Below are 24771 nucleotides of genomic sequence, written 5' to 3' on the forward strand. Positions count from 1 at the left end.
CTCGCCCTTCCAACGAGAACGTCTCTCAGAGAACTGTCCATTTGTTGGGACGATTTTAAGCTTTGAGCGCTTTTCTTTATTCCACACATGAGAGTCATGAAGTAGGACCGGTGCAGGAATTCATCCTGCGAAAGCAGAAGCTGACGTAGCATTAGCTTCTTCAGGCAGGTGTTTTGCTTTTCAGTCTGTGATGCTGATAACTGAGGGAAGATGTTGAAGCCTGTTTCCCATCAGCCACTGCTGCCCCCGTCCCTCTGCTTCATTGATCATCATCGGGGCTCAGAGCTCGATCGGACCGTCGATGTGTTAATGGAGTGGGCCTGCTGGAGCCGTTAATCCTTCCATACGGCCGGGAGACGATCGACGGACGCCAGAAGCACGCCGGCTGTTTTGAAGGGTCGTCATATCACCTCCACCTCCACCCTCCTCCTGGTGACCATCGATCGAGCCACGCCGCCGATCACAGAGCCAGATTACCAGAGCAGCTGGTATTGATTTGACCCACCAGCCAGCATGTTATGAAGTCAACTCAGTCTTGACCTGTAAGAAACAAAACGCCCACACTGCAATCACGGATCAGAGACAGATAAGGAAAGGTAATAACATGGTTGGAGAGCGGCGTCGGGGCTTAGAAAACTCCCAGTGCTGCGACTTAGTGATAAGCAACGCCTGAAAATATACCGCAACTCTTTCTGAGTGGAACTCCCATCGACCTTCAGGTTAAGTAAACTGAGTCACGGCGAGATGAAAACAGCCTCCGAAGAGCTTCAGAAGCTCTCACTGCTGCCCGACAGTGAAATTCAGGAACAGTCTACACTTCATCAGGTTCCAATCTAAAGGAAAAACAAATACGTGGCATTTTTCAGAACAAATTTCTTGAAAAACAAGAGCGACAGCTGCTTTTTGATGTTCGTATCATCTGAGATCTGCAGCCCAGCAGTCATTCTGTTGAACGTTTAATAAAGACAGAAGATACAACACAGCTTTGATTCAGAATGTTCAACAAAGAGGAACAGAAATTCTTACAAATACTGGCTCCACTGAGCCTGGATTATGAGCCGCCGCCAAAAGACCAGTTGGCTCCAGTTGTTTCTCAGTTAGGCAGTAAAATGGCTTCTTCTGTTTATGCATAGCAAACTTTTCCAAAAACACGTTAAGACAGGCCTTCTGGGATATTAGGAGCTGATTTGATTCCATGTAAATATGTCTTTGATTTGTTTTGGATTCCTAAACAAGCCTCTGAATTCTCTCAGAGGTAATACAGTGTCTGTAAGGAAGCGAGGAATCCACTTTACATTCCTCCAAAGAGAAATGATAAGGACAGAGAAAGATAAGAGCTGGAAGTGTCTCATTAGAGCACTCACTGTGTGATTAAATAAACGTACACACACACACACACACACACACCAGAGCGCGGTCCGAGCTCACCGTGCCGTCGGTGCTGCTGCTTTCCGACCAGAGAGGCTGCTGGGAGTCTGTTCAGTCAGTCACCATCAGGCTAAACGGTAATGGCAGCTGCTGTGTCGCCGCTCATCAGCTGCTCAAGGACTTGGCCGTGACTGCTGCCGACCCGGTGTTTCATTATCGCGGTGGAGAGAAAACAGAGCGGGGCAGGGCGCCGCCGGTTCAGCTCAGAGCTGGATTTAATCACGGCTTTTTCCATAAGTAATTTGTAACCTTGCGAGGTGGCAGCAGGAAGACGGCGGCTCCGTCTGAGGCCTCTGTTTGTTCGGAGCGCCCGTCCCTGTCACGGTGGAATGATGTGATCTTGGTTTGTTTTGGGGTTTTGTTCTTTGGCGGTAGGAACTTGTTTCCTCGTGTTTTTTCCTTCACACTCACTCGGCCATAAATCTGTGTGGCTCCTGTCGCTGCAGCTGGCAGCAGTCAGTCCATATCTACTGCACTGATAAGATATGCAAACAGTTCCTGGGTTATATGGAAACATTCTCGTGCGCTCGGCGCTGCAGCTGCTCGGAGCAACAGGAAGCAGACCCTCATGGAAGGTTTCCACTGTCGACAAAAACATGACAACAAACACAAATCTTGTTCACAGAGAGGCAGTGTGCAGCGCGGTGTGTTCCTCACCAACTGTCACAGATCTCTGACTGTTTCGTCTCGATGTTTTGGAATAAAACTACCCACATTACCCAAAAAAACAGAAAGAGACACGAACGAGCTTGAATGTGACACTGAACGCCACGACATTTCACTGAACCACTGAGTTGAGTAATTGTCTGAGCGTCAGACTCGTTTACATATTGAGTGCATTTCTCAGGAACACGGAGAGGGAGAAATCCAAAACAGCTCGCGTGGGCGGACAATTTCAGCTAAAAGCCATTGTGGCGTCTCTCACATGCATAATGAGCATGTTCCCCTCGAACGCCTGAGCCGGTACAGCCGATGACGGGAAGCCAGGCCGGATCTGAATAACGAGGAGTGAGCGACACGGCGAGGCCGTCACCGGTACAGCCGGGTAAACGGAGGCGGCGGTCACCAGAGCGGGTCGGCTCGGCAGGAGAGGATGACGTCGACTCAGATCTTCCCCGCTACTGAAACATGGAAATCTAAACTGATGGCTTCAGCCACCAGTTCCCAGACTCTGAGTTTGCTTCTGCAGATACAAAAGAGCACCGATGCTTCTCCATCGGTCGATCTGAGCTCATAATAAACTGTTCTACTTTTTTAAGATGAGAAGTTTGGACTTAAACTGACATTACATAAGTACAGGAGGAAACTGTTTCTGAACGTACGTTGGAGTCCGCCGTGGAAGTGGAGCCACCACTAAAGCCATTCAGCAGCCAGACGTTTGACCTGAGCCATCAGTGTTTGCCACGAGGCCTCCAGGTCTGAATGTGAAGAAATGGACCTCACAGGCTAAAACTCAGACAGTACAGTCCTCCAGACTCTGGAGGACCGCTAAACTCCCGCTGGAAACACCGTGGAAGAGACCGAGCAGGGAAAACGTGGCGTTGGGCTCGTGGTGAAAAACAGAAGACCTGCTGCAGGTTGTTGGAAGAGCTAACGGAGGGACGGAAGAAAGACCTGCTGCTTCACTCCAGAGCTGAACCCCACTGAGACGGCGGCAGCGGGAGAAATAACAGAAGGTGGATTCCTTCAGAATCTACTTAAGAAAATCTGGGCGGTGTAAGCTACTCCGTTTCACTGAGCCCATCCTCCCCTCCCTCTGCGTTCAAACGAAGCGTCCAGCACATTGTTGAAACGACTTTACTGTTTCTGTTGGTCCAACACGCCGTCTGCTCTCTTCAGTCTGCACCATGCTGCTGCGTCTCTTCTTCTTCTGCTCTTCCAGCTGATTATTGATTATTGTTGATTGATTATTATTGATTGACTTTGAGTTGGTTTGTAGCAAAACCTTTAAAGCTTCTCATTGAAGCCAAGCGTCTGAGTCGAAGTCGTTTCCTGGAGCAAACAAAAGAAATTAAAACACAAAACCTAACATCAGAGTTTCAACTTCTACATTAGTTTTAATGTGACATTTTGAAAGCCGTTCGCTTTGAGAGAATTCATGCTGTTTCACTGATTCACACACACACACACACACACACACACACACACACACACACACACACACACACACACACACACATTAAAAAATAAAATTAGGCTGTCTTGAACTTGAGTGTCAAACTCCGTGTGATTCAGAGCCTGATTACTGGTCAGACCAGGAACCAGGTTTTCCTGCAGGTTCAGAGCCAGAAAACACCAGGACATCCTGGAAATGTTTTTTTAAAAAAAGGAATGCACCATTCAGTTAATCATTTACAGTCTGAAACTTATTCTTGAAAGTGTTCTTCAGTGCAGTTTTTGAGCAATTCAACAAAATCCTGAGCAACATAAAAACAAAAGCCCGATCGATTCCTGCAGTTTCATCCATCACACACTGTGAACTTCATCAGCTCTTTCTTTCTTTTAACTGAAACTGAACACTTGTCAAACCACCGACCGAGAACAACCGGTTTATAAACATCTGTTTCTCCGGTCGAGGCGGAACGACCTGCCGGCAGCTGCAGTTCAGAGAAGCCTCTGCTTGATTCAGGCGGGGAGAAGCTTCTGGAGCGCCGCCGCCATGCAGCTGTGGCGTCTGGGAGCGGCTGAGGCTCACCTGGACGGAGATGGAGACATCCTCCTGCCTCCAGGACGCCACACATTATTAAGTGTGCTCACCCTTCTAGATGACGGGAAACGTCCCCGTTTGAAATCAGTGGCAGAAAGCAGAAGTTGAAGCAACTTCTTTTGTGACTCCTTCAAGAGGCGGCGTTTTGACAGCAGACCTGTTGTTTCCTGATTCCCTGGAGAGACCGTCCGACTAAATCAACCTTCTGGAAAGGGACTGAGCTTCTTTAACTGAGGGCCTGATTTGGAAAAGCAGGACAGCTCTGAGTCAAACCCACCGGCTGAACCGGGCTCTGTCCATAAATATATTATAGTCATCAGATCTGCTGTGGGCTGGAAAAAAGAAAGAAACCCTCCACTTTGGCCTCTTTGATCCGAGGTAAGAGGAAGGAGAAGTCCCGTTTGAAGTCTTGTGCCGATGCATGCGTCTCTCATGAGCCGCTGACGAGTCTGACAGGAAGTGGGAAACACAAAGCAGCACTCAGCACCGCCACAGACGAGGCGGCGGTGCTTGACACCGCTCCTTCAGACGGAGAAAAGGCACTAAAATAGACATCTGGAGCAGAAAATGCTTTCATCACTTCCTGTCATACGAATTTCATCACATCCATCACATTAAAGGCTTCAGAGAGGAAGTTGATGAAACTCTTAGACATTCTGTAAGACCTTCTTCGCCGTGCGATGGCAGTGGGCCTGCAATCCGCCGCCTTTCCGCCATAACTGGGTCACTCTGCATCGGAGTGAATCACACTGAAAGGTTTGAGAAATCAAAGTTAACGGAGGAGATTCGCATTTCTCTAAGTATTCCCTTTTATATACATAATCGAATTAGCCTCGTCCTCGGCCTGCGGGTCTCAGTCCAGACAGAAGCTGAGAAGGAGCTGAAAGAAGACTTCAGCAATCCAGTCGAAAAAAATCTGGCTTTTTTCTGTCTTTTTCTTTCTTTTCTTTGGATCAGCACGTCCAAGCCTCAGTCTGTGGTCCTTCACAAAAACAGGGTTCCCTGTAGTCTACAAGCAGGGGGAGGAAAGCAACCACAGGCTCATGAGTGGAGGAACAGTGAGGTTAGGAGCTCAACTTTCATGACTGCAGTCACAAGACACGATCATTTATTTGTGATTCATGAATTTGTGTTGACTCTCAGGCTCTGTTCAGACTGACAGTATTTCTAGTTTCACACAGATGATCACAGGTTCCATCATTCGATGCTTCAGGCTGTGGTTTGCTCTCGTATCTCTGGTGCAGGTTCGGGCCTGAGGCCTTTCTGAGGGGAGTTTCCATGTTCTTTCTGTTTACAATCCACAGCCCAAAATCAGACATTTACAATTACTTGGTGATTCTAAATTGTAACTAGAAATTGGCCCTCAGAGAGGCAAACCTCCGCCACAGCTCAAATCAGTCACCAACAACCAGAAGAACACCATGTATACGGTAATCAAACTTTGTGATCGGGGGTGTGATCGGAGCGGAGCGCTGCAGCGCCTCTCTCTCTCGCCCTCTCTCCCTGTGTGTGTGTGTGTGTGTGTGTGTGTGTGTGTGTGTGTGTGTGTGTGTGTGTGTTTATCTGAAAAGGAAAACCGAAAAGCAACATAATTTATGTTATTTTACTTCATTTTAAGTTGAAAATTGACCGGATTCTCTCGTATTTTCCGTTCCTGACTTCCTGTGTGGTGTGATCTGCTCTGTCCAGCTCTACAGCTGGCGGTCCACGGCGCGAGCCGCTACGCCTCCTGTATGAGCCGTCAGAGAGGTTAACAGGGGCGCCGATCTGACAGTCGGTGCGCGGCGCTTCCACTTCCGCGTCGGAAGCGGCGCGTCCTGTGAACCAGGCGTTCATCCCCCCTGTCGGCGGGCCTCCCCAACTATGTCAAAGACTCCCTATCTCAATGATAAAGAATCCTTTAAAAACTTCCTGGATCCAGACAGTGATCCGGATCATCACCAAAATTTATTGGATTCTAAGTTAGCCCAAGACCCACCTTTCCACTAAGTTTCATTGCAATACGTCCATTACTTTTTCCGTGATCTTGCTAACAAACCAACCAACAAACCGACATGATTACATAACCTCCTGGCGGAGGTAGTAATTTGAGTGTGTGTGTGTGTGTGTGTGTGTGTGTGTGTGTTCTCGTATTTCTATCCTTGTTGGGGCCAAATGTCCCCACAAGGATAGCAAAACGTGGAACGACGTGCCTTGTGGGGACCTTTTTCCGGTCCTAAGTAGGAGAAACAGTGTTTTCTTGACCATGTTGTTGTTACTGAAAAAAGTAAAAGTGCAAAAACATTTCTTTAGGGTTAGGCTTTGTTGTGGTGTGGGTTAGGGTTAGGGTAAGGGTCAGGGTTAGGGGCTAGACATGAATGGGAGTCAATGGACGGTCCCCACAAGGATAGAAATACAAGACTGTGTGTGTGTGTGTGTGTGGTGGCTCTATTTGCTCTGTTCATTAGAATCTGGTCCAACCGGGACCATCAGGTGGGAATATAGACTAGTGTGTTGTTTGCTTTTTTATTCAGCTAATTTCCTCACTAATAGAAAAGAAAAAAAAAAATCTCAGAAAAATTCATTTCTGACATAATAAAAGAGAATAAAAGTTTTATCTTAAATAATTGAATTGAGTGAATAAAGATTTAACATTCAGACAAAAATGAATTGAAACCATCACTTGATCACAGAGTTCAGATAAGAGCCAAACCAGAGGGTTTGTGCAGAAATGGGGCAACTGAAAGTTCTGTTGTCCGGGGTCGCCCTCTAGTGGCCATGTCGAGAATCACATCACAAACTGTCAGAGCTGCCAGTTCATTTTCTTAGTGTCTGAAAGTCTCAGATCAGGAATCTAAAAGGTTGATGCTTCAGTGATAATTGACATTATTTGCAAGACATTTTGATCATAACCATTAATATTAATGATCTTTATAGCCTATTGTTTCTTATTATACATTTCCCCCCCGATTATAACTTTTTCCTTAATGTGAAGGAACTGCAGTCATGTATTCAGGAATGCTGCTCGCTCCAGTCACACGCCAGCAGGCCCTGTGCTGCTGACGTGGAGAGATGTGGTTCGGTTGGAGCTGAAGGGGTTTTTTCTTCCCGATCACACTGCTCTTTTGTTACGTCTTCAGGGTTCAGTCAGATCGTGGATTTGCCTCCTCTGCTGTAGATGTGTTATTGTGTGAGGATGAAAGCTTCCCGTGTGTGAATGTTTTAAAGCTGAAGGGACATGTGATCGACATGTGAAGAGGCTGTTCACACACTTATCAACCTGCTTTAACTTCTGAGAAGGTCAAACTCTTTTAAGTCAGCCAGGGCATTTTTTTTCTCTTGCCAGTCTTTCGTAGAAAGTGTTCTGACCTTTTTCTTGGAAGTTTCAGCCAAGAGGCTTATGTTCGCAGTGGGAAAGCCTGGTGCGAAAAGCTCAGATAACAGCTTAACCATGGGAACACACCCTTTACCCTGAATCTATCTGAATGTGCTGGACCACCGCTTAAACCTGCTTTATGATCTGAAAGCAGCCCTGACTAAATCCACCCGAACTCGGATGAATGTTTCTCTGAACCCAAAACAGGACCATCTGTGGAGTCACAGTTATACCTTGAGCCACAAAGGGTCTACCAGGCCCCCGGGCCTCTCAGGCCATCTGAAGCAGGCAGGTTTCCATCTTTTATTTGAATGTTCAAGGCCTTTCAAACCGCCTGAGCCTGCCTGGTGTCTGGATGATGCTCCGTCAGTAAACAGGCATTCAGAGTGATGCACAGCAAAATAAATTCAGTGAGATGACGAAGATTTTTCCACTTTTTGCAAGACAGCCCCCCTTTGCAGCAGAGTTTTTGAGGAGGTGACTGCTCTAACAAACACCAGCAGCAGGATGTCGGATCAATCAGGGGCAAACAGTCACTTCATCCCAGAGAACTCCAACAACAACAGAAACACACCCAGCCAGCAGGCAGCCTCCGTGGAGGCCAGGGCCACTGTTTTCCTTCTGGGCTGGGTGGCAGATTGTTTTTGCCTTTAGAGGCAGAGGAGGAGCTTCTGCTGTTATCCGGAGTGCTCCGAGGAGCAATTTGATTTGTTACAAGGTCCGAAAATCTGTTTCCAGAATACCTTCTTCACAAACCTTATTGTCTGCCACAGTAGCCACAGTTCTAACGTCCAGACGTGGTTCCTAGTTTGTTGTCAAACCTGGCCAATAAATCTTTTCTGATTCTGGACAAAATTGTTAATACCTTTCGTTTAATGAAAGAAAAATTCACAGTGGTCAGAGAAACAACTTCAATCTGACAAAAATAGTAATAAATAAAAATTCTAGGAAATTTAACCAATGATAGTCAGGCACTGCTTTTCAACCAGGCTTCAACAGAATTATTTAAAAAAAATAAACTCATGAATCAGGCCTGGACAAAAATGATGGTGCCCTTAGCTTAATATTCAGTTGCACAACCTTTTGAGGCAACCACTGCAGTCAAACCATTCCTGTAACTGTCACTGAGCTCCTGCAGCTTCCAGCAGGTGTTCTGCCCCAGTGCTCATGAGCAAACTGCTCCAGGTCCTTCTCCAGATGGCAGGTTTCAGCTCCTTCCACAGATGCTGGGCAGGGTTGAGGTCAGGGGTCACAGAAGGCCACTGAGGACAGTCCAGTGTGTCCTCTGAGCCGTCCTGGGTTCAGCTGTGTGTTCTGGGTCGTGGTCCTGTTGAAGACCAGGACCTGGACTGAGACCAAGCTTCCTGACCCTGGCAGCACATTTCTCTAGAACCCCTTGATAGTCTTGAGATTTCATTGGACGCTGCACAGATTCCAGACCGCCTGTGCCAGACCCAGAACCGAGCAGAGCGTCCTCCATGTCTCACAGCAGGGACAGTCTACAGAGCGTCCTCCATGTCTCACAGCAGGGACAGTCAACAGAGCGTCCTCCATGTCTCACAGCAGGGACAGTCTACAGAGCGTCCTCCATGTCTCACAGCAGGGACAGTCTACAGAGCGTCCTCCATGTCTCACAGCAGGGACAGTCAACAGAGCGTCCTCCATGTCTCACAGCAGGGACAGTCAACAGAGCGTCCTCCATGTCTCACAGCAGGGACAGTCAACAGAGCGTCCTCCATGTCTCACAGCAGGGACAGTCTACAGAGCGTCCTCCATGTCTCACAGCAGGGACAGTCTACAGAGCGTCCTCCATGTCTCACAGCAGGGACAGTCTACAGAGCGTCCTCCATGTCTCACAGCAGGGACAGTCTTCTGTTCTTCATATTATGCTTCATTTCTCCGTCTGTGGACATAGAGCTGATGAGCCTTGGCAGAAACGTTCATGTTTGTCTCATCTGTCCAGAGGACATTCTCCCAGAAGCTTTGTGGCTTGTCAACATGTATTCTGGCTTTTTTATGGTTTGTCTTTAACAGTGGTGTCCTCCTTGGTCGTCTCCATGAAGTGCACTTTGGTCCAAACAGGGATGGACGGTCGATCTGACACCGACGTTCTTCAGCTTGAAGTTCTCCTTTAATCTCTTTAGAAGTGTTTCTGGGTCTTTTGTTACCGCTCGTATTTTCCGTCTCTTTGATTTGTCCTCAGTTGTCCTCCTGCGGCCGCGTCCAGGAAGGCTGGCTAAAGTCCCATGGCTTGAATTTCTGAATAAAGAGCAGCTGTAGTCACAGGAACCTCAGCCTGCTGGAGACGGTCTACAGCTGTCCCCTTTAACGGGCTGGTCTAGAAGGTTCTTTCTAGTCTCCTGAGACACTCTGTCCTTTGCTTGCTCTGGTCCACGTTGAGTGTGGTCCACTTCCTGTGGCTCCCTGGCGCCCTCTATATGAGCCACTGACTCATTACAAGACTGGAGACACCTGTGAGGCTCGTTAGTGGACACACCTGGGACTGACATGTCCCTCTGGTCACATCATGTCAGTCTTTTCTAGGGGGACCAGCATTTTTGTCCAGGCCTGTGACATGAGTTTTTTTTTTTTTTTTTTTTTAAATAATTCTGTTGAAGCCTGGCTGAAAACTGATGGCTGACTTTCATTAGTTACATTTCCTAGAATTTTTTTTATTATTACTTTCATCAGATTCAAGTTATTTCTCTGACCACTGTGAATTTTTCTTTCATTAAACGAAGGGGACCAACTATTTTGTCCACGTCTGTGTCTACGATCATCTTTCCCTACACAAAAAGTTAATTTTTGCTTTAATGCATATAAAGTTATTGTTGATCTTTGAAAAAAAAAATATATGAAAAACTGTCACGCTGTAAGTCTGTGGTGTCTTTTCACCGAGTCTGAGACTCTGCTCCTGTTTTTACCGGTTTTGATCTTTCTATTTCATTTATCTTGCACTTCATGTTTCACGTCTGTTAATGTACAGCACTCTGGTTCAGCTGTAGCCGTTTTTCAAGTGCTATAGAAATACATTTGAGCAGAGTTATGGAAATACGAACTTCTCAGACATGTTCTCGTCATTGTTAATGATCGTAATGGGAGGAGTATTGGTGAGATCCATGAATTAATACTATCGTATTAGAGAAGCATCGGATTTGTTTTACTCGTATTTTCTTTTCTTCTGAAGGCTGATTTTCCTGGAAAACTGATTCAAATGGCATTTCTTTTGTTAAGGCTTCAGTTTAAAGGATGATAAAGGATGAGATGAGTCGGATGAGGATGAGAGTGTGTGAGAGAACACGAGAAGTTTTAAACTGTTATATTATTAAGATTCTTATTTGCTTGTTTTAATGCATATCTTTAGAAAAATTTAATGTATTTTTTAATTTCTTTGTAAAGCACTGGTCTGTAAATATATTTGACTTTGTGAAATCTGTCATATACTGAAGAGATGAATTCCTCCTCTAATGAGAACTTCTGCTTGAACGCAGAAAAGACAACACAGAGATCAGAGGGAGGCAGGAGAATGTTTGTTTTCTGGGTGTGTTGGGCCCTAGCCCTGGGTGGCAGCTGGTTATTTATTTAGATCCATCCATTCTCACTTTCCTGCTTGTTATTTCAAGGGTGTGTGTTTCACAAGCCGATCCCATCATTTCTGCATGTTTCTGTGTGAGCCACGGAGGAGGTGGGCTTTTCTCACCTGACGCCACAGAGGTTACCCAACAGGACGGCTTCAGTAACAGCCAGGTGGGAGATTGGAGCCTGATCAAGTCATCTCCATGCCACGTTTTTGCCCTCACCATGTACCACAGACAAGCTGAGGAGCAGGGTTGATTAGATTCACCTGGTGTGATACATGGTCAGAGCAAAAACATGGCATGGAGATGACCTGATCAGGCTCCAATCTCCCACCTCTGCCAGTCTCCAAGAAATCCACATCAGAAGTCGATCAGAAGAAATTTGAATGCAAAGCCAAAGAAAGATAAAGAGAAACTCAGTATAACTACAAGATACTCCAAATGAGATAGGTGTGAAATTAACCCAACTTTAAGCACTGACTGCATGGAGATGCAACACGACCACAACAGGAAAGAGACAAAAAGATCCACTGGAAGAGACACAACCCCGCTGAATGGCCAGAAGCAGGCAGTTCCAGTCCCTGGTGGGGTTTCTCAGGCCTTCACCTGCTCCTCAGAGGCCATGAGAGCTGTGTTTAGAGCTGTTTAGAGGGATTAGTTCATTCATCTGTCTCATGTTAATCCATGAAGGGCCGCTCTGACGGAGTCAGGCCTTCACACGCTGATCTCTGTCTGAGGGAAGGAGGAGAAAGAGAGAAAACTCGGTGGCAGCTATGCCTCTCTGGCTGATCCTCCCGCCACCCCATCAGAAGCAGACATGGTCACGTGCTGCAAAGCCCGGTCACATGTCCTGCACTGTCTCCAGCAGGTCCAGGTCCTCCTCTGATGCATTCAGGGCCGTGTGGGTAATGGGGATGATATTCACATTTTTGGAACTGATCATTTAGCCATCACAATTTGAAAACGCACCTTTTCCGTTTTCCTTTAAAAGAAATTCACTTGGTATCATTTTATATAGACAACAAACAGAAAACATCCAAATATTTTCTAGTGTGTATCACATAGCATTCATCTGGTTTTCATGTTCATAGTTTAATCAAACAAAAAGAGCAGAGCGAACACAGTGAATACAAATTAAAATGTGAATGAAAATAAATATAACGGCAGACAGTTGAAGAGAAACATTTCAGGTGGAAGATTTATGAGATTTCAGCTTAAAACATTAAAAAAGCACCATTCGAGTTGAAAGGAACAACTTTCAGAGGCAAAACATAAAGAATGACATTCTCCACTTCCCCTAATAACCATCCTGATAACAATGAGCCAGTGTGGGAGAAATCAGCAAACCTCTTCTCAATCTGAGGCTGCACGAGCAAGAGACAACAAATGTTACATCTATTTTTACCAGTGCAATCACAGACCTCCTAACTGACCCCACTGACCACTGGTCTAAAAACAACAGCAGCGTGGATTTTATTAAAATACCAAACAAAGACAGAAAACCAAACATGTGACAGACGGCAAAGCAAGCAAAATGTGGAAACACTTTCAACCTGGATAATCTGTGAACTCTTTATGATCACACAAGAAGAAAACATTGAAACGTTGTCCAATCGTTGTCTTTAATGAGACCATCTGTTTGTCTTCCAGACCCTTCTGTCTCCTTCACATTAGGAAAAGAGAAACACGCATCCTGTATGAATTACCTCTCTCACAGCATTTGCCCCTCATGCAGACCCTTCTGCCCCTCTCTTATATAAGGCCGTGAGAAACAGAAACATCTTGAATTATTCATCTCTTCAGGCCCGCTCGTTGGCCGCGGCTCCTTCCGCGTCTCGTGTCGGCGCTGATATTTCCGGCTGTCCTTGAAGGCGTCACAGCCACATCCTCGCCAGCGGCGGTCCGGACCAGGACCACAGCATCGCGGCGCCGAACCGAACGCAGCACTCGTCCGTTCTGTAAGTTATTTCCACGCCGTCTAATTTGTTTTTTGTCCTCTCCGGCTCGCGCCGTGCCATCTCCGGTCCTCCCGGGTCCTCCCCGGTCCTCTCCACACGGCGGCGGCAGGGGCCGGGTGCAGTTTCCGCGTTGGCCGCCTTTGTGCACCCGGCACCGGGCTGTAGTGCTGAGCGCAGAGGCTCAACGTGGTTCTGTTTACTTCCATTTCTGCCCCAACACACACGGCGTGGCCGTGGACGAACACACGGCCACACGGGACGAACACACAGCCACACGGCGGCTTGACGGACTCTCGCGGTGTGATTTATCCTTTTACCGGCGCCTTCAGGCGGAGCTCTGGCGGCACCACGCGGCCCGGGCCGCGGCCACCCGGCTGACTCCGGCCGTCAGCATCCCGAAGCGACTTCACCGAAAGACCGCAGCCAGCACGCCGGCTAGCCGGGCTAAGTCCCCGGTGAGCGGCCGGTGAGCGGCCGGGCCAGCGTCTTCGGGGGTTTCCTGTAACCCTGAACCACCGCACGTGCTCAGCGTCCTTTCTAGAAACAGACGTTTTCGACGCGCGTGTACCGTCTGGGACGACACGCCAGACTCCGTTCAAAAAACCATGATTTTTATCATTTCTTCCTCTGAGTGCTGAACACTGCTCTGAGTTTAGGACGGACCGACCTGTTGTGAGCTGCTCTGACATTCGGCTGGACTCAAAACACAGTAAATGTCCATTTATGTCCTATGAGCTCCTATTCCCTTTGTGTCCATCAGCATGCTCACCGGGCAGGAAGTGTTCATTCATTCATTCAGTCGTTCCTCTAATGATCCGGTTTAACTTCATTACAGCCCCTTGAATCATTAGTCTTCAATCGAAATAATCTGTTTTGCCTAACTGCGTTTGTGTAGGTGATTGAAGTATGTGTGATGGTCCTTTTCAAAATTAATGAACCCAAACTTCCAATGAACACTACTAATGTGCCAAATCTACAAAATAATTTTCCTTGTGTGTTATAGATAAAACAAAACGTATTGTAAAACGTGTTTTTTATGAAGCATCACTCAGTTCAGTGTGGACCGGTTAGGAATAGCTAAAATGAGATTAAACAGCCATGCAGTTTGTTTTCACTGCTGTAAACTGAAGCATCTGTGGGATGTTGGGTTGAGCCATCTTCTGTTCAATCACAGGGAAAAACTAACCTGGTTTTAGGCAGTTTTTCGACCGCTATTTCTTCAGAGCTTCTGTGGTCAGACAGTCATCAAGATGTCGTCATGATTTGGAAATTCAGGAATTACTCAGTGTTGATTATTTCAAGGATGTGATTCATCAACATCAGAACCACCTGCGTCAGGAAAATTTTCCCTTTGGCGAGCGGTGGTTTCTTGACACGTGCGGAGGCGGCAGGGTCGTTTGAGAGAGGCAGGTCGCATATCTCAGTTCACAGGACTTCATATCTCGAGACCGAGGTGGGAAGAGGCCTGCTGGGAGGCAGCGAGGCACAAAGCCTCTTATCAGCTTCGTTACTTTTCATGGTCAGCAGAACTTTATGGCAGAACGCAGTGAACAATGTAATCACGGCAGCTGTGCAGGAGAGCACAGCTTAACTACATTCTTTCATCAAATAACAATAATAATCTCAGGGTTTTTTTTTCGCTTGGCAGAACAGTCTCACAGTGCTTGTCAGACTTTCTTCAACACTTTTATCAGAATCTTAGCTTTCACAGTTGACAAAGATAATTGGGGAATGCCAGTGATGTCCTTCTGTTTGCCCTGCAGAGATGAGGAACGAGGAGATGAGCGCGGCTCTCCTGGCGCTGATGCTCCTCTTGGCGGCGAGCGGCTGCTCGGCCGGTCCGGAGTGCACGCCGTCCCCGCCGGAGGCCAGCACCGGTGTGCATCTGCTGTCCGCCGTGATCGACGCCCAGAGGGCCCAGCAGAGCCAGAGGCAGCACCTGGAGGCGCTGTTCAGCAGGTCGGTGTTGCTTTGTTTGTATTTCTCTAGTTTCTTTTTGGTCTTTTTGTTTCTTTCCAGTTTTGCAGCAGCTGATCTAACAGGTTAAACATTTGACTATGAAAGAGAACCTGCCTTCAAACAATAAAAACATGCACTGTTTGCAGTATCATTAGGCGAGTGGGTATTTTGGCCATATCATCATTTTTATGCATGACTTCTAACTCAACCCTGAAACATGAGTGCTGATTTGGTGATCTGTACAGTATTGGTATAATTAGGGTGGTTTGGGTTGTCTGCACATTGGCGCCCTCTTGTGGCAGCAAAGAAGGATGACTTTAGGGGGCAGTGATTTTTTTTTTTTTTTTTTTTAATTTTCATTGAGTGGATTCAGTGAAGCTCTTGTTGCTGGATGTTTGTCAATCTACAGAAATCCCTTGTGTGTGCCACTGTCGGTTAATATTTCCATCAAAACGACCTGTAGAAATGGGCCATGTAAGGATTTCTTCTCTTTTTGTATTAAATCCGGCAGGTATGGTGAAAATGGCACCATCTCTCTGGCCGGGTTGAAGCGCCTCTTGCAGAACGTGGGGTTGGATCGCATCAGGAACGTTATGGTGCAGCACCACGAGCAGCCGGGCCACCACGACCACGACCATGACCACCATCACCACCACCATGACCACGATGACAACGACTCGCACCACCAGAAACACGCCCACTCAGCCGCGCCGCACAAGTTTCCCAAGAGCCCGGAGAAGGAGGACGACCCGCCCGGGAAGAAAAGCGGCGACTCCGAGAGCCGCCTCAACCCGTACGACAAGAAGACCGCGGCCGCGGTGGACGCGGCTCAGAGGGTGGACGCCACGGTCGTTTACAGCGCCCAGCGGCTGGTCAAGCCGTCGGAGAGCAGCGGCTCCGTCCGGCCCAGTCCCGCCGGAGAGGAACCCGCCGCGACAACCGTGGCCGGTTTGGTCAGGGAGGGCCAGGCGCAGGACGAGCACGATCACCATGGCGACCACGAGCACCATGACGATCATGACCACGGTCACCATGACGACCACGAGCACCATGATGATCATGACCACGGTCACCATGACGACCACGAGCACCATGACGACCATGACCACGGTCACCATGACGACCACGAGCACCATGACGACCATGACCACGGTCACCATGACGACCACGAGCACCATGATGACCACGACCACGGTCACCATGACGACCACGGTCACGACCATCATGACGACCACAGCCATGACCATACGAATGAGGATCAGCTGCAGAACCGCAGCGTGGACACGGCGGAGGTACCAGACTGGGCTCCCTGCTGTGTGGACCTGCCGATCTGGTTGGACATGTGTGTAAAGTTGCCGTGTCTCTTCTCAGTGCCTCAACGCGTCCACCATCCTGTCCTCGCACGGCATGTCGCAGGATGTGGGCGTCACCCTGGGAGACTTCAGCTTCCTGTGCACGGCGCTCCTCAACCAGCTGGACAGAGGAGCGTGCATCGTCCACGAGGACAGAGGTGAGACGCCGTGGAGACCAGGACTCCGGGACGCTCGGCCTCTCGGCTCTTTGAGCCGTCCCGGGGAGCGGTCCGTAACCGTCGCTCACTCAGGCTGGGTCTTTTGCTCTCAGGACATAAACACCACAAACGTGCTCACGATCACCATGGCGACCACAACCACTCCGACCATGACCACCACGACCACGACCATGACCACGACCACGACCACGACCACACCGAGCGCAACGCCGGGGAGAGCGGCAGAAACATCTCCACAGGTAAGGTGGCCCGGCTGGCGGTGGAGTTCTGTGTTCCCGGTTCTCGGCGCCGGTCTTGAAGAACCCGTGTTGTCGCGTTGCAGCGTGGGCCGGCGGCTTCATCTCCATCTCCATCATCAGCCTGCTGTCGCTGCTGGGCGTCGTCCTCATCCCTCTCATGAACAGGGTTTTCTTCAAGTTCCTGCTCAGCTTCCTGGTGGCGCTGGCCGTGGGCACGCTGAGCGGCGACGCCTTCCTGCACCTCATCCCTCACGTGAGTCCCTCTGAGGGCCTCACGGGGCGGATTCAGATTCCCTGCTGGAGTGTTTTTGCGATAAGCTTCCCCCTCCCCCCGGCAGTCCCAGGGCGGCCATCACCACCACCACCACCACGAGGACGCCGGCGCCGAGGGCCACCACCACCACCACGAGCAGGAGGAGGACCTGGACGCCGTGTGGAAGGGCCTGACGGCTCTGGGCGGAGTCTACTTCATGTTTCTGATCGAACACTTCCTGACGCTCGGGAAGATGTACAAAGACAAGAAGCAGAAGGTCAGAGGTCAATCCGCTCCTCCAAATGCGGGTCAGTGAAAACTGAGATTTGAACCCACAGCCTTCTCGCTGTGAGGGGAGAGTCGTACTTTATATATGTATGTTTGATACTTCATGATTTTCTCAATTGAAAACAGAATTGGTGAGGAGTGTTTCCATTAAGCTGTGAGGTGCTGAGGCGTCCGTCCAGTGCTGAGGCGATGAGCTTCTCTGGAATCACAGGTGGTTGGTGTGTCCACAGATCCAGAAGAAGTGGGAGCAGAACGACAGCATGGACCCGGAGAAGCAGCCCGCTCTGCAGGAGAACGACCTGAAGCCCAGCGAAGGTGAGAGACGGGATCTGCAGACTCCGGCACACTGACCAGTGAAGCCACCGGCAGTGGACCTGGCCATTATCCTTGTTTAGGATATTTCTAGGCTGGACTTTCTCCATGTCTGCTGTCAACAGTAATAGTAAACAGTAATCAGACGCGCCGTCCTGCTGACGCTGCTCTCTGTGCCAGTAAACAGTTTGACGCCAAACCAGGAAGCTGCTGTGTTGGAGTGGAGATCTGCAGACGGACGTCCATTGTTAGTCTTGTGCGCGTTCAGAGAGTATTTTCTGTCCCCAGACGCTGAGCCGAACGGCGCCGGGGCGTTCGGCGACCACTCCGGCAGCCTGCACGGCGGCGGCGTGGCGGAGGAGGAGCAGGTGATGCTGGCGCCGCAGCTGTCGCTGGTCTCGCCGCAGGGCTACGCCGCCGCCGCCTACACCGACGAGGACTGCGAGAACAAGTGCCACTCCCACTTCCACGACACGGTGGGCCAGGCCGACAGCATGCACCACCACCACCACGACTACCACCACATCCTGCACCACCACCACTCCCAGAACCACCACCCGCACAGCCACGCCCACTCCTACTCCGAGCAGCACTTCCAGCAGGCCGGCGTGGCCGCGCTGGCCTGGATGGTCATCATGGGGGACGGCCTGCACAACTTCAGCGACGGCCTGGCCATCGGTGAGCCGGGGACCAGTCTTTAGTCTTTAGCTCTGCCGGTCAGAACAGCTGGAAATAGAATCTCCTCCTGTCTTTTCCTTTTGGGAACTTCTGCTGCACTTCTTCATGTCTGGTTTAGACGTGGCTCTTCTTCACGGTTAGACGCTGGAGTCTGTTTTTCAGTGCCGTCTCTCTGTGTTTAGGCGCTGCCTTCACCGAGGGCCTGTCCAGTGGGCTCAGCACGTCCGTGGCTGTGTTCTGCCACGAGCTGCCGCATGAGCTGGGTAAGACCGTCCTCCTGGGCCCGCAGTGTCCGTATCGCTCACTGACCTGGCAGCACCGAGTGGTCATGATGATTTGGAGCTGTGTGTAAAATGCAGACGGCGAGAGCAGATGTGTGTGTAACAGGCTTCACTGCTCCAGGCTCACAGTTTGCTCTCATTAAAGCGACACTAAGGAACTTTCAGTTTTCGTTGATTTTGGCGGCGCCAGTGGACAAAGCGGTAGTGTTTTGCCTGAAGGAATACTACAGTTCCCATGAGGCCTAGCGCGTGGCGTGGTAACATGCTGCTCCCGGTGGCGTGCTGTCGGACTGAACTCGCCTTCATTTGTTTCCGGTGGCTGTGTGAAGGACGGATAGCGACGAGGTAATGAATCTAATGGATAAACAATGTTCTATCGTGATGTGACGCATGCCATAAAGCAGTCCGCACATGTGGAGTGTTTCAGTGAGCAGGGTTCCTACCACCCTCCTCACAGCTGCTCAGAACAAGTGAAGCAACACTGACGCCCTCAGGCTGACAGAGGGTCATTCAGCTGCTGTAAGTTGATGTATCATCACAAAAGATATTAAAATGTTTTATTAAGGTTGAAAAGTTCCTTAGTGTCACTTTAAGGATTCTCCTTCATCTTCTAAGTTGAGCTCGAGGAGCATTGATTAAAACTAGCGAGCCTCAGCCACGATGCTGAAGAGTAACACACTCTGAGCACACACACCGCCGCTGTATGTCTTTTATGGACCAAAGTTAACTTTTTTATATGATCAAAAACACCAGTCGACTTTTATTCTGATCTTTTTTTACATATTGAGATGTTCTGAATGCTAAACAAAAGACTCGGTGTTGAACTTTTGAGATCATTGTAGCCTAAAATATGCTTTTGTTAAAGGTTATCCTCAATCTGATTAAACCACATGCTCCATTATCTTCAACAGGGAGGTTGAATTCTCAGTTTAGGCAGATTTCATTTATCAAATGCACCGGCTAAATGCATTTTTACTTTTTGCTGACTTTGTAAGAAACAAGGGCTGCATTTTTTTTTTTTTTTTTTTTTTTTTTTAAGTCATAAGTAAGAAAAAGGTTTTAGAATAAGTGTTTTTTCCATAAAATTGTTTTTCCCTCTCTGTGTTTGAGCTTGTACTTCTTCACTGGAGTGTTGTCCTGCCGACCGCTGACGATAATGACCGTAGTGTGTGTGTGTGTGTGTGTGTGTGTGTGTGTGTGTGTGTGATGGTGTGTAATAATTACTAAACGTCTGCTCGCCGTGTGCATCAGGTGACTTTGCGGTGCTGCTGAAGGCGGGCATGACGGTGCGCCAGGCCATCCTGTACAACGTGCTGTCGGCCATGATGGCGTACCTGGGCATGGTGACGGGCATTCTGATCGGCCACTACGCCGAGAACGTGTCCATGTGGATCTTCGCGCTGACGGCCGGGCTCTTCATGTACGTGGCCCTGGTGGACATGGTGAGTCAGGCTGCCTCCTCAGTCCGCTGTGGTTCAGGCTCAGTGTTTGGTCCATTCGGTTCTGAAGTCCGTCACCGAGAGCGTGACTCAGAAAGAGGGACCGGTCTGGGACCGGGGGACCAGAGGACCAGGGGACCAGAGGACCGGGGGACCGGGGGGCCAGAGGACCGGGGGACCGGGGGGCCAGAGGACCAGAGGACGGGGCTCCTGGTCCATCAGCAGCATCTGTCGCTGTTTGACCCGCAGCCCTCAGAGCCAGATGGCCTCTTGTCCTCTTGTCACACCGCCTGTCCCTGAAGACAGGCCGGAGAGGGGTCTGTCCTGAACAGCTGCTGCTCAGGGACCCTGGAAAACCTCTGCTGCCCCCCTGTGGCCGCTCGGCTGTACTGCCGCCCAGAGGACCGGCGGGAGAACACTTCCTGTCTGAACACGTGTTCATTTCCTGTCTGCCCTCAGGTGCCCGAGATGCTGCACAACGACGCCGGGGACCACGGCGTCAGCCACTGGGGCTACTTCCTGCTGCAGAACGCCGGCATCCTGCTGGGCTTCTGCATCATGCTGCTGATCGCCGTCTTCGAGCACAGAATCCAGCTGGACCTCGGATTCTGAGGGGAGAGAGAGAAGTGTGGAGCTCTTCGACATTCCAGCGTCTCCGTCTTAATGTTTATATTTGTTTAGTCGGCTCCAGTCACCGAGGTTGTTAGTTTGTTTGTATTTGCTCGTGTTGCCAGAGGATCCAGGTGACTGGGACTCGGGACCTTCACTCACGTTTACATAGATGAGGCTTGGGTCAAGTTAGATGTTAAACTGAACCAGAGTAGTGTTTTTTTTTTGATCTTCTGTTTTGTTTTCTATGGCTACACCGCAGCAGAACGTGTAGAGTCCATCCAGGATCGCTTCAGCTTCTTCGCCTCGGTCTGAGAATAGTTTTTGTTGTTCTCCGCATGTTTAGCTTAGCGCAAGTTATATTCCTGACACAACCCTCACTCAATCCTCAAAACCGCCTCAGAAGAATGAAATCTAGCAACTATATTGCATATTATTAATTTAGAAAATGAAGTAAAGAAGAAGCACAGGGAGGCCGGTTAGTTGCAGCTCATAATGATCTCTCTGATGCCATAAAATGAGCAGAACTCTTCAGACTGAACGATATCGATCAAGCCATCGCGCTAAATAACTGACATGGAAAGAAACGAGTTTAGCCTTTCAGAAGCGTTTAAAGTGAGAGCTTGATTGTGACTGATGCACTAATGCTTTGTGGGCTCGCGGCCAGCTGCTCGTGTGGCTGTGGAGAGAATGTGTTATTTGTCCGTGTCGGCAGAGGCAAACTTGCTTGGCACACTTATTTAAACCGATTCAAGCCTTAATAACCGGGCGCGCTGCGTTCTGGATGGAAGAGGAATAGCTGCTGTCCGTCTGTGAAGCAATCCCCAATTCAGCCAGACCGAGAAACCCATACAGAGCCTGGTGTTGTTGTGAGGGTTAACGGTTTGAGTCCGGCTGGAGTCTGCGTTGCCAGAGGGCGTGGATGTGTCTGGTTGTCTGTCTTTATTTATGCTGGGCCGTGATTGGCTCCAACGCACAGTGGGCGCTATGAGGTGACGCAGCAGATGATAGATGCTTTTTTTTTAGTTGTCAGCAGTTTATGGGTTTAAAAAATGGAATCAAACTAATAGTCTATCACTTTGAGAAGGCGCACAGGAGCGTGACGGCCAGATAAGCACCTTTAATGATTTACACCAAAGTGGTGGCAGAGGGGAAAAGAAAACTTGAAGACTAGAAACTTAAAAACAGAGAGGGAGGGGAAATCTTGTGTTGCTGTAAGAAGAAATTTGCACGACTTTCACTGATGAACCTGGAGCAACTCGAAACCCGCCGTTTCCCCTGTCACGGCTTTGAAAGCAGGAATTCTGCGAACGTCTTTGTGTTAATTTATTGTTCTGGTGTTGGAGGAGGAGGCTGTGGCTGCAGTGAGCGTGGATCTGACCCAAATTTCATCTGGAGTCTTTCAGTTTGTCGGAAGCCCCGAGGTTGTTTGTGGTCATGAAATGAAGGTTTTTTGATAAATCCCCTGTTTTCACCTTACTTTCTGCGTTCACATGCTGCACAGGAGTTTCGGTGTTTAAAGTCGTCTCGGTGACGAGATGTGTTCTCAGTCTCCTTTCTCACATTGAAGTTCAGATGTTGCATTTTTTTCAAGCTTTAGTCGTATTTTGTTTGTTTTTTTTCTTTGGCAGCTTTTCTTTAGAAATAAAACACGTTAGAAATAATGCTCATGATGGGAAATGCCCAGCAGATCCCTCGTTTTGAGCCAAACCAGCAGTGTTTGTGTTGCACTGTAATAATTTTCTGGCTTTTTTTTTTTTTTTTTGTAAGTAAATTTTCTTCCAAATGTGTCAACTGTTCAATAATGTGACAAACTACCTTCCATGGTCGACTTCCGTTACATTTATTCCCTTCATCTCCTCCACTTCATCGCGTTGGGACCATCTAACTCCTCTCTAGTGTTCTCATGACGGTCTGCAAAAGACGACTAGTCGGTTCTGAAGCTTGAATTAAGAACCTGAGCTTTGTGTTTCATTTGTACGTTTTTGCAACTTAATTTTATATTTATTTTGTTCTGGTTACACCCGAGCACTTGATGTGGCAGCTGGAGAGACGTGAGGAGCTGAATCGTTGTTACAGAACCCTGCTGCTGAGGTCCAGAGTACCAGACCTGAAGACAAACCTCTCAGTGTTTCACATGTGCTTCATGCTTGTACATAAGGCCTTTCTCTCACTGTACTGTTTGACATAATGTAAAGAAAGGCAACACAAACCACCCTCCAAAAGAAACAAAGTGGAAACATTTCAAGATGAAGGTGTTTTTAAAAAATGGAGAGTTGGGTTTTGGATTTCATCTGTTGGCAGAAGGTCAGTAAAGCGTGTGAAGAAGCGGCTCTGCGCCAAAGCTCCTGTTCCACTGGAGCGTCCGTCTCCGGTCCTCGGGGGAATGTGTTCGAATTGTAACAACCTACCAAGAGAACGTTCCCCGAGGCTCGGCTAGTCTGACCTGGTGTTGAGCCTCCTCTGGAGCAGCAGAAATGCTGCTTCACACTGATTTTACTGATCTGAGTGGAACAACACACACACCTTGTCATTTGATCATTTATAAAATTTTTGTTTTGTCACTGTTGGTAATGAACATGCAGGAACCTGTTGGTTTCCTGAAATGTTTGTGTATGCTGGAGGGGAAAGTTGTTTTTAATTGAATTGTCCTGTTTTCACAGTGGTGAAGTAAAATTTTTTTTTTCCTAGTTTTCATCATATTTTTTTTGGTTGTTGAAGCTGTATTTGTGGGCATCAAAACCTGTGAAACAGGTGAGAAACTTGATGATCGGAGCTGTTGTGCTGCAGAGCTCTTGAGCGTTCTATTTAATTGTTCATATCTGTATTGAGTGAGTGTTGGTTCAGACTTTCAGGCAGTTTAGATTTTGATTCACTGTGCTTTCTGGCGTTATAAATAAAAGAAAAATTAAAATGTAAAAAGTTATCTCATCTTTATTTTTTCTAATAAGAAAATTTCCTGAAGCAACTAAGTGTCCTGATTTATGGCACTACAGCTTTGACTCAGTGTTTCAGTGTTCAGATGTTTTCTCCAGAAAGATAACCTTTCTGCTTTAAACTTCTTGTGTTTTTTGCCTCTGAAAAGTTTTCTCTGCTCCGGGGAAACTTGCGTTGCCAACACGTTAAACTCGAAGCACCGAATCGGGAATTTGCTGCCTATCGGAGACATCTCCCATGGAGACACAAGCTATAAATCAAATAATTATTTTATAGAAGTTTTGTTGTAAATAAATGTCACATAACAGTGTTAATGTTTTACTTGTTTGACATTTTAATAGCCTTAAAAAAACCACATGGCTGACTTTGGTTTTCTGAAGCGCCTGATGAAGAGCTTTGCGGTTTTTCTGTTCTACTTCATGTGGTGCTTCGCCCACCTACGGACTTCGCTATTGGTACTCCCCTCTGGCGCCAGCCAATCGCTGAGACAAATCCGAAACTGACGCGCCAATCCCCTGTGCGCGCTGGCACACTGCCACGCCCCTCACCAAGAGGATATAACCAGCGCGCGCTCAACTTCCTTCTTCTTTCTCAGCCCTTGAGACTTACGAAGCCAATTCAAGACGAAGATGCAACATTGCAAGTTCACAAGCCGGCCCACGAAAAGTCGCCATCCGGCGTTGTGCCGTTCTCCTGCCGCGGCTGCGGCGCAGCGCTCCTGGAGCAAGACCACCACGAGCGCTGCTTCACCTGCCTGGGCTGGCAGCATCAGCGCCAGCGGCCATCCTGCCCTGCTCGCCTCACCCTGCCGCTCGAGGAATCCGAGCGGTGAGCGGCATTCATGGGCGCCGCCTCACCGACTTTCGCTCCGGGCGACGATTCTCTCTCCAGCTTCTCCAGAACCAGCCGTCGTAGCGCCCCCCGTGAGCCTGTGGAACACCTCGCGGGGCTCTTCACTTATGCCGCCGAGCGCACCGGCCTAGTGCTCTCGCCGCAGCCTCCGGAGCCGGCGCAGCGCGACTTCACACTCGGGCTGGCAACCCAGTCATGGACTCGGTCCCGGACTGCGGTGCTGCGTCCTGCCGTGCCGTCATTCCAGGCCAACGTGCAGCGTGACTGGTGTGCGCCGCTCACCGCCAAGGGGGCGGTGAAGGGCTACCGTGAGCACTGCTGCGTGGACGACTGGCCGCCGGTCTCCGGAGTCCCAGTGATAGAGGAC

General features: G+C 48.8%; 1 protein-coding gene across 2 annotated transcripts; it reads left to right on the forward strand.

The window, feature by feature from the left end:
• The first annotated feature begins 12919 nt into the window (after positions 1–12919).
• Positions 12920–23517, forward strand: slc39a6 (solute carrier family 39 member 6). 2 transcript variants are annotated; one of them, XM_030115766.1, is made up of 12 exons: positions 12920–13026; positions 14790–14985; positions 15497–16277; positions 16357–16495; positions 16609–16755; positions 16839–17008; positions 17094–17285; positions 17527–17611; positions 17897–18286; positions 18469–18549; positions 19819–20009; positions 20466–23517. In XM_030115766.1, exons 2-12 carry the CDS (start codon positions 14792–14794, stop codon positions 20616–20618), a joined length of 2523 nt encoding a protein of 840 aa, XP_029971626.1. In that variant the 5' UTR covers positions 12920–13026; positions 14790–14791; the 3' UTR covers positions 20619–23517. The 2 variants fall into 2 exon arrangements, with proteins under 2 accessions (XP_029971626.1, XP_029971625.1); XM_030115765.1 differs by lacking the exon at positions 12920–13026 and adding an exon at positions 13591–13735 and having other exon boundaries at positions 20466–20618.
• The last annotated feature ends 1254 nt before the right edge of the window (positions 23518–24771 follow it).

This window comes from Salarias fasciatus, chromosome 18 (genome assembly GCF_902148845.1).
Source record: "Salarias fasciatus chromosome 18, fSalaFa1.1, whole genome shotgun sequence".
NCBI lineage: Eukaryota > Metazoa > Chordata > Actinopteri > Blenniiformes > Blenniidae > Salarias > Salarias fasciatus.